This window comes from Mytilus edulis, chromosome 10 (assembly GCF_963676685.1).
Source record: "Mytilus edulis chromosome 10, xbMytEdul2.2, whole genome shotgun sequence".
In the NCBI taxonomy this organism is placed as follows: domain Eukaryota; kingdom Metazoa; phylum Mollusca; class Bivalvia; order Mytilida; family Mytilidae; genus Mytilus; species Mytilus edulis.
The window spans coordinates 2,155,027-2,174,468 of record NC_092353.1 but is presented as its reverse complement, the minus strand read 5'-3'; the positions used below and the strand labels follow the sequence as shown (position 1 = coordinate 2,174,468).

Below are 19,442 nucleotides of genomic sequence, written 5' to 3'. Positions count from 1 at the left end.
GGACGCCATCACGAGTTGGTTGACCGTTATGGAATAACCGTTTCACAAATGATATCGGATATGTTCCTTACGTCGAAACTACAATCCCCTTCCCTTTCATATATGTGACCTACCGAATTAGACTATTTACCGGATTTGTTATCACATAAGCAACACGACGGGTGACACATGTGGAGCAGGATCTGCTTACCCTTCCGGAGCACCTGAGTTCACGCTTAGTTTTTGGTGGGGTTCGTGTTGTTTATTCTTTAGTTGTTGTGTCATGTGTACTATTGTTTGTCTATTTGTCTTTTTGCGTGTCAGTTTATTTTCGATTTCTGAGTTTGACTGTCCCTTTGGTATCTTTCGTCCCTCTTTTAGGACCTGACCAATATTGGAAAGGTTCACATGATAATATGAAAGCATCAATAATATGTTTTTCTTTACTTTCATCTAAATCATTTCGTACACTGTTCTTTTCCCATTTTTTAAACTACAATACAATGAATCGACATCATTAATCAATCATTTGTTTCTTTTATCATTTGACATATGGAGCAGTACTTGCTTACCCTTCTGGAGCACCCAGTTTTTGTTTGGATTCATTTTGCTCAGTTTTTTTTTCAGTTTTCCTTGTTGTGTTTTTTGTTTGTAGTTTATCTGGTGTTCTCTTGTTGTTAGCTATGGCGTTGTCAGTTTATTTTGGGCTTATGTCCCTTTCATATCTTTCGCCTCTCTTTTAATATACTAAGTATGCAATATCGCTTTTATCATGAACCTGTTTAAATTTAGTAAATTGATAATTATTGAGGCATCTTTATTCAAATGGTTCATAAATATTTCGGCAGTTGTGGGAAAATAAATGCGAATACAAACATATTTTAATACATGGCACACTACGACTGCTTTATATATAGCATTCTATTTGTAGGTTGAACTTTTTGAACGAAAATTATTCTTAAATGCAATGAACCAATATGTACATATAACCAATTTTTTATGATCTTTTACGCGACCTAAATCAGATTAATGCAGGGAATTTCCTTTTATTCCCCATTATTTTAAACGTATATTTATTTTTTTTAAAGACAGAAAGTAGTGGCTTTCTTTTTATTTACAGAAAATAGAAATTCGCATAATGAGAAGTAGAACGCAGTCTGAAAATGTAACTGACGTGTTAAAATATTTCTTTTCCAGGTATAAAATGGATCAGGCAGAAATATTTATTATAGCAGTTTTAGTTGCATTATGTTTGATCGCAAACATTTCTTGTTGTGAAAAGGAAGAATTTGTTACCTGCAAGCGAGAAAATATGACGTGTTTAAAATCTCTGTGCACGTGTTTAAACAGGGCTCCTGTTCCATTTTATGACTATTATAATGATGTTTTATGTACAGACCTCACAGAAGTTCCGAAAGACATTCCTCATGAGGTTTACTTTTTGTAAGTCAGAAGGGTAATTAAAGCCACTATAGGTGATGATTTCAGTATTTTATTTTTAATTTTTTTAAGTTATAATTACAGTTACACAATTTATCTGATATGAAATACTGTACATTGAATCAACAAAAGAAGACGAATAATAATAATAAAAAAGGAATGTTAATAAGCCATTTTTGTATTGAAACTGTAGGAAATAGGTTTGCTGATATTTGAATTAAAATTTGCTGATATGTAAATATGAATAAAAAATCTATTCATTACAATAGCGTTCTTATTTAGCTGATCCGTCGTGATAATGATTATCGTGTTCTTTTTTCCCAACGGATTTAAAAGGAATAGGTCCGGTGAGGGCCGATTTCGGCCTCAAATTTCAGGTTCATCGAAAGATTTGAACACTTTTTAAAAACTTAGGTGTCTATTTTCAGTTGATTCTATTAGTTTATGTGAAAGATTTTTAACTGATTTGTCATTAAAAATGCTCCGATTCAAGCTTAAAAGTGAAAAATCTATCAATTATGCCAAAAAATGTCACTTTTCAGAGGGTTTTTTCAAAAATAAAAGTCGCCGCATCCGTGTTCATCCTCAACCTTTATACATTGTATGTGTTATGTATTATCATCAAATACGACTTACATTTCAATTTTAAGAATGAACACGAATGAGGCCACTTTCATTAAGACGGAAACCGTCTAAAATTTAACTAAAATGCTAAAATTGTGACGATTTGAGTAACTTAGCATGACTTAATGATGCTAGTATCCGATATATGTGCACTGCATTGTTAAAAAACAGCCCATATTTATGTAGCAGAAGCATTCTACTTTCCAATAAATAAATACAAATTTACATTTAAACAGTTTTGTAAAAAAAGCTATAAGTTGGGGCTAAAAAGGGGTCTCACTAGACCTACTTCTTTAACATTTTCAATAACATTTTCAATAACATATCAGACCTGAATATGTATTTTATTGAACCGTAATTTCCTTATTGTGGTCTATTTCGGTTTTACATGACAATGATTTGTAAGATATGCACATACCTACGAATTTTTCCTTAAACTTTTGTTTCATGTTATATTCATTGACTTACATGTATATCTATTGCGGAATTTGCCTTTTACCGCTCCAAATCCCTTTTAAAACTTTGTTAAGATCTAGACCATCTACTGGTCCTTATATTATTTTATTTTTGAATATATGTAAATGTGTTACCTTATAATATTCAACTCTCTAACTATTTTTTTTTAGATCTATAACTGGAACTAATATTACAACAATAAGAAGAGGAGATTTCAACAACATGCCAAACGTGGATAGACTGTATGTTAATTATTTTAAGTTTTATTTTCGGTCTATAAATTAGTTTTAAAAACACGTTGAACAAATGTTGAGGAAAATGCGATAATAAATGCTTAGGATTTTCGATGTATTCACTAACAGTCTGATATTGTAGATGAGGAATACTGTCCTGTCAGGTCTTAAAGGAAGGTCAATGTCAAAATTTGAAAACAACCTCTCCTTTCAATGATCATTAGATAATCAAATGGAAGGTCCATTTATTGTACCAATTAATTACTCAATCTTGAGGATATAAATGCTTAAAGGGGAACTAAGACATATTGGTCATTCATTTAAATAATTCTTAACCATATTATCTAATTATAAATGACAAACACTTTAATACATAAAATGCGTTAATGTTTAAGTTACAACAAACAAAAGAACTATGTTAATAGGACATATGTGATATTATAACTGCCCTGGAATTTTTACGAGATAACATTTTTGTTCGCTTTGAAGATTTCGTATATCGTCAAGTTATCGGAATTATAATTGGGACTTACTGCGCCCTACTTATTCTGAACCTGTTTTTGTATTGTTTTGAGTTACAATTTATGACTAAAATCAGCAAAGATCCATCAAAACAAAATGTGATACAAAAATTTAAAAATACTTTTAGATATTTGGATGATATATTAGGACTTCAGTATCTATACTAAAGAGATTATCCTGTTGAACTAACTTTAAATAAAGCTAATACTAGCAATGAACACTGCCCTTTCCTAGATCTTGATATCTATATCATTAATGGTAAGCTTGATACCATGATTTATGATAAAAGGGATGATTTTTCATTTTCTATTATGAATTATCAATATTTAGAAGGTGACGTTCCCTTTTACCATCGTAAGGTGTGTAAATATCTCAACTTGTACGATTCGCTCGTGTATGTAACAACGTTTTAGATTTTAGAAAAATAAATCTATGTATTACGGAAAAATTATTACACCAGGGTTTTCGATATCACAAACTAAATGTTATCATCGGTACAAGGACATCATTCGAAATATAAATCAACATGCTTACATCTGATACGTAACGGTATTTCACATCCAATCTTTTATAGTAATATTCTATACAAGGCACAAAATTGTGGACATTCACCTATAACACTTACAAAACCTTTAAACAGACTTATTATCAAAAGTTACAATATTATGTCAACTTATTAAGGATGACATATTGTGGCTTTGATATTGGTTCACTTAAATGGGTCTTTGCATCGGAAATGAACACATTTATTCTAAAACCAGTTTTTGACATGATATGGGTAATATTCTTCTTATATATTTAATGATGGCATTATATTTGATCCCTGTAGCTAACGGCAGGTTCATATAGTGAAAACATACATGTAATCTTTCATTAAGTTTAATTGAGGTCTGGAGCTGGCATGGTAGTAACAACTAGTAGTTCTTTGTTAATGTATGTATCATTTTCATTTCGAGTAGTTTCTTTTGTTACCTATTCTAACATCGGACTCGGACTTCTTACTATGCGTATTGCGGTGTGCTTGTTTTTTTCTACATAGGCTAAAGGTATAGGGACAGGGTTGAGATCTCAAAAAACATTTGTAACCCCGCCGCATTCTTGGGCCTGTCCAAAGTCAGGAGCCTCTGGCCTTTGTTAGTCGGTGCCTTAATATAGTGCGAAGTTTAGTATGACGTCCGTATCATTGAAGTAGTATACATTTGTGTTTAGGGGCAAGATGAAGCACGCCTCCGGGTGTGGTTTTTTCCTCGCTTTATTGACGACTCATTGGTAGAATTCGGCTGTTTTCTGCATTTTGGGAGGGTTGTTGTCTCTTTTACATATTCCGCACATCTATTGTTAATTTTAACAAGTTTAACAGCATTATCAGCATTTTCCATGTTACCGCAACTTTCCGTCGTCGTTAAGCTGAATCTCTATTTCATTATTATATGTGAACTGAGTTCTAGATGAGATATAAATGTGACAAATACCCATGTTCACCGTTTTGATATAATATCAATAAACCTTTTGTCCAGATCGCACAACCAACAAATCCTTAATAAACCCAGAAGACTAAAAACAGGAATCATCAACATCCATCTAAAACAGCAACAGTCGCAGATGTCGTATACATGTTTTAGAAAACTACGAGTTAAAACATAAACATTACGTTTAAAGACAACTTACAACGAATGGACAACAACTGTCATATTCCTGACTTGGTACAGGCATTTTCAAATGAAGATAATGATGGAATGAACCTGGTTTTATAGCGCTAAACCTCTCACTTGAACGACAGTCTCCCCAAATTACGATTTATTTACAACGATGCATGAACAAAGCAGACATAATAAATAAAATAGTCAAACTATGGATACAGCAGTCATCACTGTGTTACAATTTTAAATGAAACAATTTTACAAAAAATTCCAAAAGCATCTATTAAATTAAAAACACATTTGTATATTTTATATTTTTGTGTATATATTGTACCCCAGAAGGGGTTTTGAAGGAGATTCAGAATATATTTTTTAACTTTTTATGGAAAGGTAACCTGATAAAATGAAAAGGGCAGTGATAATGTCCGAACACTGTGTTGGTGGTCTTAAGATGCCTAATATTAATTATTTTTGCTATAATGCAAAAATGTCTTGGCTGTATAAATTATTAGATCCCCATAATTACTCTCCTTGGAAAGTCTTGCTACTTAGTTATATACAAAGATTTCGGGGGGAGGGGGGACAAAAGTTTTTCACTTAAGTCAAGAAGGTTCACTTTCTTTAGCAGAAAGAGTTAATCCTTTTTGGCATGATGTCCTGGTATATTTTTCCAAGTTAAAATATAAGCTTAAAGCTGAAAACAATACTGAAATTCTGACACAGTCCATATGGCTGAATCCGAACATCAAAATGGATGGCAAGATGATTTTGAGGTTCAAATATATTGAAAATAGTATATTCTTCATTAGTGATCTGATGTCAGATAATAATACATTATTCTCATATGATGAATTTATAAAACTGTATGATATCAGTTATAATTTTGTGAAATTTTATGGTATTTTAAGTGCGATTCCAAAGAGATTGAAAAGTATAATAGAAGGTAGTTCAAAACTTGAAATTATTGAAAATAAATTAATAGATAAAGTTAAAAAGGAACCAAAATTTTGTAAATTTTTCTATGCTTTATTTTTAGAGGATAATAAAGTGAGATCTTTATCTTCCCGTGAAAAATGGGGAAGATAATTAAATATGCAGATTGTGGATTGGAATGATATTCATCCCATGCCCTTCATTATAACCAGAAACTCCTTTTTGCTAAATTTTCAATTTAAGATTGTTCATATGATTCTACCGTGTAATTCATTTTTATTGAAATGTAAATTAAAAGAAACTGAACTTTGTACTTTTTGTTTTAGAAATTAAAAAAATACTTTTCACATTTTTTTGGAATGTAATGTATCACAAAACTTCTAGCTATCCGTTATATATTGGATTAAAAATTATGGCATTTTCCTGCCTTTGAGTGCAAAAGAAGTCATTTTAGATGTATCTGAGGATTTTGTTAACAGTAAAACAGTTAATAATATTTTGTTGTTGCTCAAATACTACATATACAAATGTAGATGTAAGAACATATCCCCACAAAATATGGTGGGGTAGAATATTTAAAATATTGGATTAATATAGAAAAATACTCTGTAGGTTTCTCAACCCCTGTACAAAAAATAAAAATGGATCAGAAATGGCATTTTTTAGAAGCAGCTTTTATTTAATTTATTTGATTAATTAACAAAATCATTTGTAATATTTATATTTATATCTTATTATATCCTTATGACTTAATTGATCTATCAATTATTACTTTATTTTTTTATAATGTGTATCGAATACTGTAGTATGTAATTTCACGTTTCATCATCAAAAATAAAATACTTACAAAAAAATAATAATTAAAAACACAATCTTTTCTTTGCTTGTCTGACGTCAGAAAATTTTTGTCGTTCAATGTTTATACAACACAATTCTATAATTTCACATGGGGAATGTAGACTTACAGGGTTGAAAAATCAAAAGTATGTTAGAAGTAATTTCGGAAATAGACTGAGATTTAAAATTGTCCAGAATTTCTTTAAAATTTCTAAGAATCCACAAATGGTTAATACCACTACGCGATTAAAAATAATTTTGTCATTTGTCATTCAACGCATATTCTAATTTATAATAGATCTATGACATAATGACATATAATAGAACAATAACATAATGACGAGCACAGAATATAGAAACTGGTGTATATTCGTACTGTTATAATGACAATTCATTATAGGATGTTATACGATTCTAATGGAAGCAATTATCAACCAGAATTAATGACTCCGACCTGGAAGAAGAAAAGAATTCAAACCAACGAAACAACTACTTTATCTCTCGTGTTCAACTCTCCTCTTCTTTTTAAGAAAGCTATAGCTAGTTCAGGGCAAATGAAAAAAAAAAAAACACATTATAATTTGTATGTAAAATATGAATCATATATATATTTCCTAATAAATAATGACAATAAAACCAATTTTTAAACATCAAAAGCTTAAATAAATCAAAGAAAGGATAACAACTGTCATATTCCTAACTTGGTACAGGCGTGTTTTATTATGAAGAAAATGGATTAAACATGGTTTTATACTATCTAAACCTCTCACTTATATGACAGTCGCATAAAATTCTTTTATATTGACACTGATGTGTGAACAAACACAAAGCATCTAAGGTCCACTTCCAATGAATTTTTCGAACCTTAGGGTGCTAATAATTTCTCAATTTGTCCACGGGGGATTAATGAAAAAAATTCTGCACCAAGTTCGCAATTCGACAAGTAATGCAACTTAAGTGATGCTCGCGTATCAAGGCAAATCAATTTAAAAACCTGTCACAAACGTTAAAGAGCTTATATACCAAACAACATTCAAAGTAAAAGCACACCGGAGAACACAATACAGTTATGCATGAGGGAGATTTACTACTGAATTGCAAACGATTTCAGAAATTGTATAACGGCTTATTGAATATAACAATATACGTTTGTATCTCCCCATATTGAAGGCTTAATATACTCGACGGGACTAACAATTCAATGGCAGATGTATCGATTCAGTGTTATTTTCTGAAAATATCGCCTTATTTCTTTCGCTAAAATGACTTTACACGTTAACGTAAAAATACTACATGAGAATGATCCTTAAAAGATAAACGAAGAAATGACTGCTACATTCTTTAATATGAAATCTATGATTAAAAGTTATTCAATTTCATATAATATATTATACAATAATTTTCAGGTATTTGAATGACAATAAAATTAGTATAATTGAACCTGGAGGTTTTGTGAACATTACTAGCCACGGTACATTAATGTGAGTATGGATTTCGTTTATAAATGACATGCATAAAGTAATAAGGCAACACGTCGTTAATTTCCTGATGGTGACCGAAAACTTTATGCTGTAACAATATGAAAAGTCATTTCAGACACATACATTTTACTTCATTTGCATGTTTTATCTTTGAAATGGGATAACACAGAACTAATAAAATATCTCTTATATTGTAACCAATTTATTTAAATTGTATGAAAGCTTTAACATGTTTAGTCAGATAAAAATAACGGGACACATGCCAATCGACAGTTTCCGCATTAATGTCCAGTGCACGATGATTAATCAAAATTGTAGACATCGCGATATCTACAATGATAACACGATATTGTGTCAACACTATTAACATTGTTTGAACCCTTTTATTTTGTTTACATCGTTGACATCGTTAACATCGCGATGTATAAAATCTTGGAAATAAATTGTGTTTACATTGTTTTCATCGCAATGTTTACAATGTTAAACGATGTTGTATCAACATCGTTTACATTGTTTGAACCCTTATATATTGTTTACATTGTTGACATTGTTAACATCGCGATGTAAGAAATGTTAACACGATGTTGTGTTATCATCGTTTACATTGTTTGACTTTTATATACTGTTTACATCGTTGACATCGTTTACATCGCGATATCTACCATGTTAACACGATTTTTTGTCATCATTGTTTACATTGTTTGAACTCTTATATAGTGTTTACATCGTTGACATCGTTAACCTCATGATGTATACAATGTTAAAAAGATTTTGTGTTTACATTGTTTACATTGCTATATAAGCAATGTTAACAAGTTAGAGCTATAACATTACAATTTTTTTAAGATTTGTTGCTGTTAAAAATAACCATAAAAATGCAAACTGTATACATGTAATCTACAGACTTTATTGAATAATATTAATGAATAAAAAAACTGTTTTATGAATATTGTCAATTTCACCATGTATACGATTTCAACGACGTAAATACAAAAGTATAGACTTGGTTCACATTATTAATACGATGTTGACGATGTAAACGAGATAAAAACGATATTGTCAATACTACGATTATAACAAAGATAACGATGGAAACAGAAAGTTATAAAGTGGATATACAACATAAACACGATTTTGACACGATATTGTTAACAGTGCGATGTATACGATGTGATCGACTTCAAAGGTATGGACTCTGCATACAATACAAACACGATGTTGACACGATATTGTTAACATCACGATGTATACGGTGTGAACGCTGGAAACACAAATGTAAAGACTTGGTTAACAACAATTACACGATGTTGAAGGTGTAAAAACGATATTGTCAACATCAGGATGTATACATTGTTAACAATGTAAACAGAAAGGTGTGGAATCTGTATACAATATGAACACGATGTTGACACGATAGTGCCAACATCGCGATGTATACGATGTGAACGATGTAAACACAAAGGTAAAGTCTTGGTTCACAACATCTATACGATGTTGACGATATTGTCAACATCATGATGTATACGATGTCAACGACCTAAACAAAAAGATATAGAGTCGATATACAACATAAACACGATGTTGACACGACATTGTAAACATCACGAATATGAAATGTGAACGATGTAAACACAAAGGTACAGAACATATTGATAGAAGACAATGTAAACACAATAACGACACTATAAAAATGACATTGCGATGTTGAAAATATCGACAAAACATCGTTCACTGGACATACTTCAGTTTCCGTGGGTCATGTCGATAGTAAAGAATAAAATCCCAAAAATACTGAAGAACTCCGAGGACAGTTCAAAAAGGAAAGACCCTAATAAAATGGCAATATCAATAGATCATATTCATATTCCTGATGTGCTACAGACATTTTCTAATGTAGAAAATGGTGAATTTAACCTGGTTTTATAGCTGGCTAATTAAAGGCAACAGTAGTATATACCGCTGTCAAAATTCACTTGTATGAACAAACAGACATGAAAGGTAAAAATGTCAATATAGGTTGCATGTTGTAATTACAGCTGTTTCTCAAACCACGCTTCTTTAGGGGAGGGTTAGAATACTCATATATAATTAATTTGGTTTACGTACTGGTTCCCAGTTCTGATCTGTAGGTTGCATCTCATAGGGACATAAGTTGTGAATGTTGCCAGTAAATATACATGTGAATATTGTTTTATTGACCTACAGTCGAGGTAGCGGTAGTTAAGACATTTAGTGTTAGTTTAAACTCTTAGAAGTTCGCGGCATATAAACGTTGAAAATATGCCGGACAGCCGTTTAATTTGACCTTTGAAAAAAGTAGTAGTGCATATGAACTTTCCATTCTAGGATATGATTATTTTTTTCCAAAACTGCATAGTAAAAGTGGTACTAGCCGTAAAGGGAGTTCCAATATTTACAGAAATGCAAACTATAGGGGTACAGCAGTCAACATTGTGTAATTATATTAATCACTGTAAAATTAAACACAAATGAGGATGTTTAAGTACAGAGCCATGCCATATGTTACAAAGAAACTCTAAAAGGCATATATACAAAGCATATTAGCAAACATGAAAGACAAGAATACAAAAATTATCATAGAATAATAACACAATGACAGAGCTACATCATATGTTAAAAAGTAAATTTGTTACTATTACTAGGTTTTTTTAAGTCATATTAGTGGTTGATAAAATTGAGAATGGAAATTGGGAATGTGTCAATGAGAAAACAACCGACCATAGAGCAGTCAACAGCCGGAGGCGTCCTTCAACTGACCCTTTAACAAATATGTATACTAGTTCAGTGATAATGGACTTCATACTTACCTCCGAGTTGTACACAAGAAACTAGAATAAAAAATCATACAAGAGTTGCATGTTTTAAAAGGTAATTGGAAATTTTTATTTGAGCCAAAATAATTAAATTACTGAGGAATAAATTTTCCAAAAAAAGTTCACTTTACAGATTCTCTATTTTTTATCTGCTCCCAACAGATTAAATTTGTCAACGTGCTATTTCTGTCAGCGACCAATTTACAAAAGTTTACTCAAATAGTCCGCAATGGAAACACAATCCCAGAAGAAACTGAAGTACTGGCATGCAAATACGGAGTATGTGTTATCAAAATTTGCTGTTATACAATTTTTGAAATTATTCAAAATTAAGGATTATATCTCCTTCATGGAATTCTATGATACTTTGTTCGGCTTTGGCTATACTTTGGATTTTCAAATATTTTGGCCTCAAGCATCCCTGTGCAGCCATTGATTGTCGAAATGCGCATCTGGTGCAAGCATATTGGTACCGTTTATGTTATTGAAAATCAATAACCTCTAGAGAAGACATTTTCATCCTTACAGTTCTTGACGAAAAATTTGTCATTTTTCTTATTAGCAAAGGATTTACTCACCACTAAAAGCAAAATTGACATGTCGGAAATATTTCGCCGGCATATCTGAAACCCTTCAATGTTCTTGTATTGAAATGAAATCAAGAGCATCATTTTTCTGAGATAATATTCAAATTGGAATCATACAAGGAACAAAATTATCTTCATATGAAGTGTTTTAAATTCGTATAACCTTAATTCGCTAAGCTCATTCATAAAATTTTGATACAAAATTTTAATATATTAAAATAGATAAATTAAGATGTGGTAGGAGGGCCAATGAGACAACTCTCTATCCAAGTTTGTCAAAATAAACCAGTATAGGTCAAAGTACGGTCTTAAACACGGAGCCTTGGCTCACTTCGAACAGCAAGCTATTGAAGGGTCCCAAAAATTACTAGTGTAAAACCATTGAAACGGAAAAACTAACGGTATAATCCATATAAAAGACAAAAAACGAGAAACACATATGAACCACATAATAATTAAAATTATAATATAATGATGACTGTTGTACCCCTATTTTGACATTGTTACCTATTATGTCTGTTTGTTTTGTTCACACATTGTTGTCAATATAATGAAATGTGATATGACTGTCATACAATTTAGAGGTTAAGCTACCTATAAAACCAGGTTTAATCCACTTTTGTGTATATAAAAACAATGCCTGTACCAAGTCAGAAATATGACAGTTGATATCCATTTGTTTGATGTGTTTGAACTTTTGATATTGGCATTTGATTAGGGACCTTTCGTTTTATGAATTTTCCTCGGAGTTTAGCATTTTTGTGAGATTCTTGTTTTTACAATCTGAAGATTGCAGGTTTTAATATAAAATTATTGATATCAGTTTTGACAACATAAACAATCGCATAAATGTTTGCGTCATCCTTTTTTTTTTTTAAGGAAACTAGAAAACAACAATTTGTCAAGAATTACCGCATATATGTTTATGGATATTCCAATAACAAGTCTGTAAGTACTAAATTAACTATAGGTCTATTCAATTAACGTTCAATATGTTTTGGCGTTTAAGACCACAATGCGGAAAATGCATGTTCTTGGTTTTTTCTTTAAAAAGCCGATTTAGATTTTAATGTCAGTAGAAAAAAAATTTGTTATCAATTTCACTGTGCGATTTTGAGTAACAGAGGGGTTGAAGAAGACAAGTCATTATCTAATATGGTGTTATCTTTTTACTAGCTAGCTTAAAGTTCAGTAGTTAAATTAGATTTTTTTTTTATCGTATTAACAGATGAAAAATGAACATTTGCCTAACCAGTTTCCTTACGAGTCCGTGACGAGTCTTACTTACAAAAAAGTAAACTTACAACTAAAACAATAAGAACATTGCAATAAAAGATACGTACATATACTCACCTGATTTCCTCATTCTGAAAATATCATATTACCAAGACTGATTGCTAAATGATAGAAGTTGAAAACAGAGAAATCTGTTCACCTTATAATCAACATGACTTAATCAGATGACTACGACTACTTAAAATCCGCGCTAAAAATTAGGCGTATGTACTTCAATTCAGTCATGGTCCCGCGATGTAGGAGTGTGTTCTAGTCTTTCTTAACAGAATAATTCCGTTAAATATGAAAACCTGGGGGCTGTCATTGATTATATTTTATTTATATATTTTTCTTTCGAACTTTCTTTGCATAACTGGTAAACAGTTGAACTCATCAGATTTAATATTTAAAAAATAAAATACACGATTTTATATTTTTCCTGATGTGTATGCCAAGTCTAACAAAGTATTTTTAATTGATACACATTTTTCTCTACAAATCGTGTAGAAGCGAACATTTTCAATTTAAATATGTTAAATGTTGTGTTCATATCCAATATTAGTCTTCTTATTATTGATCTTATCATAATTATTACATCAGCTTTTTCACATGTCTAAAATGTCAGCAGTTTTGAATTCGAATTGACAAAGATAAATGAATGTCATCAAATCGATATGCTGGTAATTTTTTTTTTAAATTAATGTTGGGTGGGGGTATAAATTCCTTACAACAGTAAGAGTCAAGTATTGAAACTTGAGTTACTTGAATCAAGTGATTCGTTCAATTGTTCAAAATTAAATTTTTATTTTGTATTTTCTTTTTATATTTGGAAAGTTAAATCATAAAAATACGGAACTCCGAGTAAAATTCAAAACGGAAAGTCCCTCATCAAATGATAAAATCAAAAGCTCAAACACATCAAAGAAACGGATATGAAACTGCTGAAATTTATGAAATATACTCTTTACTATTTATGTTAGTAGCTCATCTATGCAGTTTCTGTTGTAAATACCTAAAGTCATTTTTTGAAATTTTTAGAACTGCGTTTTTGAGTTCGGTTTGAATTGTATAGTTTCAGAAAAGATGTTAAATTTTACACCATAATTATACTGATGAAAGATTTCTATTATCCGCAATATTTATCATTACTTCATAAGTTTACATTTTTTGTGGTTGTGTTGTATCCTTTTACACTTGCTTATTATATACAAATGTAAACATAGATCTGCCGTAGGCTGTTACTTGATTAATAGTCCATCAGCTGGTAGGATAAAATTTCAGTTCTGTGTTACACCCCAGGGTATCGCATTTTTTTTGTATAAATCTAAAAAATAATGTCTGAAGAATATTTAAAGAGGCGTTATACTTTTGAAAAAGTGTCCAAAAGGTTTAAAAGGGGACTTATTTAAGAGTATATCAAAAATTTTGTTTCACACATATATACAGAAATATGAATAAAAAAAACAAGTATTCGGTACTATTTTTTTTTATAAAATTGACCAAATCATATCTTTTTAAAACGGAGGCTCATTTTGATTTAATTGTGAAATCGTAAAGGACCAAGCACAAAAGGGGGAGGGATACTTCCAAAATTCATGATTTTGAATAAAAAAATGCAAACGTACTAGTTTGCGTGATAAAATGGTATATGCTTTTACATTGAAACATAGACCATCAAGTAACTAAAGGTACGAAAAAACAAAGCAAACATATAATCATCGACAAGCGCACAAACAAGCAAACAGATATGCAAGATTATGTCACGTGTTCATACATAACATTCATGAAATAAGTTACATACTACTAAACAAAATAAAAGACTGTCAGGGTTTCTAGATCTATATTCAAGTTTTTTAACAACAAAATCACCACATTTTAAGGTCACAAAGAAAGTCAATCCATAAAATCATCATCTCTTTCGTCAATTGCATTTACCGAACCATCATCTTCGTCTTCATCGTAAGCAATATCATTGATTTGAGTATCATTATTGCTACAAGCATTCGAACATTTACAGTCATCTGAACAGGATAAACTTTGTCGAACACATGAACATCTTTTGTTGGCACAATCAGCTTTACATAAACAGCTCGTCAGATGCTCTCGTCAGAATTGATGAAGCATCTGACGCTGGTAGTTGGTCTAGCCAATTGATACTGATCAAATCGTTCTTAACAATCCAACCCTGGTTGATTGGCCACGGAACAGTGCTGTGTTCAAGAGCAGATTTCCAAATCTTTGCCTGAAAGTTGGCTCGTTTCATGTGCTTTAACATAGCATATTTTGTAATAATTATGAACTTTTATTCATCGATGTTATTAATTTCGTAGGCATATATAGCACAAACAAACCTTCACGAGTGTTTTTGACAACTCTTCGCCTACCTCTTCAAAGGTTTCATCAAGGCGGGACAGACCTTATGAACAGAACGTGTCAAAACGCCGAATGCTTTACTTTCACCTCTACCAGACAACGCATTTACTGAATCACAACCAGTAGGGGCGTGAAATCCTGACAGTGCTCTACAAACTTTCTTACCAAATTTTGCATACAATGATTGTACATTTAATAATCTGCATTTGAAAGAATAATATTAGAACTGATGCAATTCTGAAAATAGCAGGCCAATACTTCCCCATCAGTGTCAAAAGATTTTTTAACAATGGAATCGTTTCCTTTGTCAGCTGCGTGTTTTGCATGAAGAAACATGTTTGTGTCGGCTTCTTCCTGTTTGCTTAGCATCTCAGTGGATTCTACACTTATCACTATTTCATTTTCAATATATATTTGGTGGCACGTACTTCTATGTGATACAAATACATTAATACCTTCAAGTGTAAATTTATAGGATTGTTTACTCCATATAGAACAAGAGCAACTGTATTTCTACCAACTGACAAAAATGTCTTCAATTGTCGAGGACACGAATGTGATGGTATAGAAATTATCGTAATGATTTGCCCTCCAAAGTACTGCAATCCAGTGCTACATTTTAATGGATATTGTGGGATAATGATCAGTGACAATATCAATGCGGGGAGCTCTTTTTGAAACTAAAAGGATGGTTTTTAAAACAACAATTGCTAAATAAAAAAAAAAAACGAATTGGTATCCAAATGATGGATTGAATGACTGACTTGCCATCAACTATCCAATTGCTTTCCTCAGGGATGGTTTGCATTTGTTCAACGCCCTTTTCTAAAAGACCAACCAGGACAGATATATTTATCCTGACAATACCATCAACGTTTGCAAAAGACCATGAAAGAGGAGTTTATTCAAACTGGAGTACTTCTTGCATATCTAGATGTCTTGTCTGGGCTATGAAAAGCTGGCGACCAACATGATTTCAATCTGCTTTCAATTTTTTGTTGTTCTTTTCAGCCATTAACTGAATACCTTTTATTTCCTTTTTTGAAAATGTAAGCAATGATTGTCTTTTGATTGGTTTGAAAATATCAGTTAACTTTTGAATAAGCCGTTCAGGAATGTAATATTCAAATGCCAACTTTCCCTTTGAAAACGCGTTTAGAATGTCGCACCCTCATTAATTCTGAAGAAGTAACAGTATCCGAGAACAAGCCTGATAACTGCTCAGATGTCTCAAATGGATTTGTCCGTGTCTGAACCATTTTTAAATCGTCGGTTTTATCTCGCATCATTCCAGTTTTCCTAAGTTATTTTTGTGTGGATATTTCAGGGTTAACCACCACTCCCAAATCTCGACATTTTGAAGATATCTAAGCTCTTTCATGTGCAATTAGCAACCAACCTTTAACAGACCTTTTATTTAAACTGAAACAAACAATGCCACCCTTTGTTTTTGGTAACACTAGGGATCTAGAAATTCCATAAATGCTTCTCTGAACAAAAAAACCAGATGAAAGATATACATGGGCATCAAGATGGGTATTTGGCAGACTTTGCATAGGAAGCAAATAGACTGACATTTTGGGGCCCTTTATAGCTTGTTGTTCGATGTGAGCCAAGGCTCCGTGTTGAAGGCCGTACATTGACCTATAATGGTTTACTTTTTTCAATTATTATTTGGATGGAGAGTTGTCTCATTGGCACTCACACCACATCTTCCTATATCTATGACATATTGCGGGAATATTTGTAATGGTCATATGCAAAAAAACATGGTAACATTTTTTCAGCACATGCCAAACGAAGTTCCCAATTACCTTCCCTTGTTGATTTTATAAACAACAATAAAAGTTCCACCATTTATATGTAAGACATTCTCACTTACATTACAGTAAACACTAAATGCCTCAAATATTTTACCAATATAAGGTGACATCAGCAAGGTTTTAAAGTTGTCGGCTGTTATATTTCGTCTGATTTGAGCTAAGATTTACAAAATTTATAAAACAAGAGTAAATTCATTGAATAGATAAGCAATATAAACAAGTTAGAAGGACAGAAAATAATAAAAACACTATGAAATGACGAACAATGTATACATTACGAAAAGCAAATAAATAATAACCATGGTAACCAGATGGTATGTCAAATCGACATAATTTTGTGCTAACGAAAGTAAAAAGTCTGAAGAAATTCCCAAACTGACTATTTCACCTTTGTTCAAACCTATATTTGTCGATTGAATGACTTGACAGTCTCGTTTGAATTGTTTTACAATGTCCTATCGGGGCTTTTTTATAGCTGACTATGCGGTATGGACTTTGCTCATTGTTGAAGGCCGTACGGTGACCTATAGTTGTTAATTTCTGTGTCATTTCGGTCTCTTGTGGACAGGTGTCTCATTGGCAATCATACCACATCTTCTTTTTTATATTATCATGATCACCACATAGTTAAAACACAAAATATAATCAAGCACACCTTTATTGAGTTCAAAAATCCTTTTTAGAACGACAAATTTTAACCTTAATTTGTCATTTATTTCATAAATATTCCGTTGCACAGTTACTTTATAAAATAATTTGTCTAAAAAAAAATGTTTTCAGTTGCAAATTGATAAGCTTAAAGAACTAATGGACGCACTGAGGTATGAATATATTGTCGACTGAATCGAAGACGGTTATGTGATGATTTCCGGTATTTCACGACTATTTGCATGTATATAGGTTTTATTGAATAATTCATAATTTAAACGATAGATAAATACTGCAAATGGTTTAAACATAGTATGCTGATCAATTTTAAAGTTTAATTCACAAATACGGGTAATTGAGTTACGAATTTCTTTATGAAATGAGAAAATATGCCTTAATTTTAACGAAAATAATGAGACTGTGATGTAAATAAACATTTGTTGAAACAAAATATCTTCAGTGTTGCATTAAATATGATAGTTTAATATCTGTTTTGGTTGTTTATACCTATACTTTTTTTTTTTAATCACTTTAAGTTAAAAATAATTTAAAAAAAAACTCTTTCGTGATAACTAAATGAGGGAACAATTTAAAGGATGTTTAAAAAGCTCTTTTCGACACTTTTTCCTAAGTATAACACCTTGTATTTTATCAATGAGCTAATGAAGTTGAATTCTATCAAAAAAAAAATAGCAGTACCCTGGGGTGTAACACCTTAACTAGAGCGCTTTTAAAAACTAGCTGAAGGACTATAACTAATTATTTCTGTGACTGAATCATACGATCCTTTAATTTACGTTTGATATTAAAGCTTTTATGCAATCAATTCAATCTGCATGGCTTATCTATCATGTACTGTGTTATTACTCTATATTCTACTGAAGAGGAAAGGTAACACTAGGCAACCGAAAGCTGAAAGCTTAATTGTTTTTGTTCCGTCAAGTTGTCTAGAGCGATGAACAGCGTGGATTCAGTGTTGTCTCAAATCCCGATAGCATGATTCCGAATCCCGGGGAGGGAAGAACAAAAATGAGCTTCTGAAATTTTGCAGATTTAACATTGTTGTGATATTATTTAGAATAGTTATGCATATAAATTTATATACACTAGAACCCCCCCCCCCCCCCCGAAATCGCGGGCATATATAGCTTGTGAACTGTTGTAGGATGATTTTTTGTAAAATATATTATGTATGGAGAATTTCATAAAAGGTATTAAAAGCTCTCTCCCTTTTTCCAAAGTCCGATATATGTTTCCTTTCTGTTAAATTCAATTATTTTCGTGTTTCTGGCCTCAGACCACAATTATTTTTCTCCTTTGCTACAATGCATCTTTTGGTAAAAGTCAAATTAAATAAAACAAGAATGTGTCCATTGTACACGGATGCCCCACTCGCACTATCATTTTCCTTATTCAGTGAACCGTTAAATTGGGGTCAAAACTTTAATTTGAAATTGAAATTAGAAAGATCATATCATAGGGAACATGGGTACTAAGTTTCAAGTAGATGTGACTTCAACTTCATCAAAAACTACCTTGACCAAAAAATTTGACCAAAACTGTAACCTGACTTCGCACTTTCATTTTCTATGTTCAGTGGACCGTGAAATTGGGGTCAAAACTTTAATTTGGCATCAAAATTAGAACGATAATATCATAAGGAACATGTGTACTAAGTTTCAAGTTGATTGGACTTCATCAAAAACTACCTTGACCAAAAACTTTAACCTGAACCGGGACTGACGGACGGACGAACA

At 31.6% G+C, this 19,442-nt stretch overlaps 2 protein-coding genes across 3 annotated transcripts in view; both read left to right on the top strand.

Moving 5' to 3' along the window:
• The window catches only part of LOC139493131 (obscurin-like protein 1), a 228,406-nt gene that overhangs the window by 33,819 nt on the left and 175,145 nt on the right, over window positions 1–19,442 (top strand). The window lies entirely within an intron of this gene.
• Window positions 1–19,442, top strand: part of LOC139493130 (peroxidasin homolog) — a 62,301-nt gene that overhangs the window by 3,241 nt on the left and 39,618 nt on the right. For both annotated transcript variants that reach the window (XM_071281293.1, XM_071281291.1), the window contains exons 2-5: window positions 1,177–1,422; window positions 2,670–2,741; window positions 8,071–8,145; window positions 12,446–12,514. In XM_071281293.1, the coding sequence (XP_071137394.1) occupies window positions 1,184–1,422; window positions 2,670–2,741; window positions 8,071–8,145; window positions 12,446–12,514 (455 nt within the window). In that variant the 5' untranslated portion in view covers window positions 1,177–1,183. The remainder of the gene's footprint in view (window positions 1–1,176; window positions 1,423–2,669; window positions 2,742–8,070; window positions 8,146–12,445; window positions 12,515–19,442) is intronic.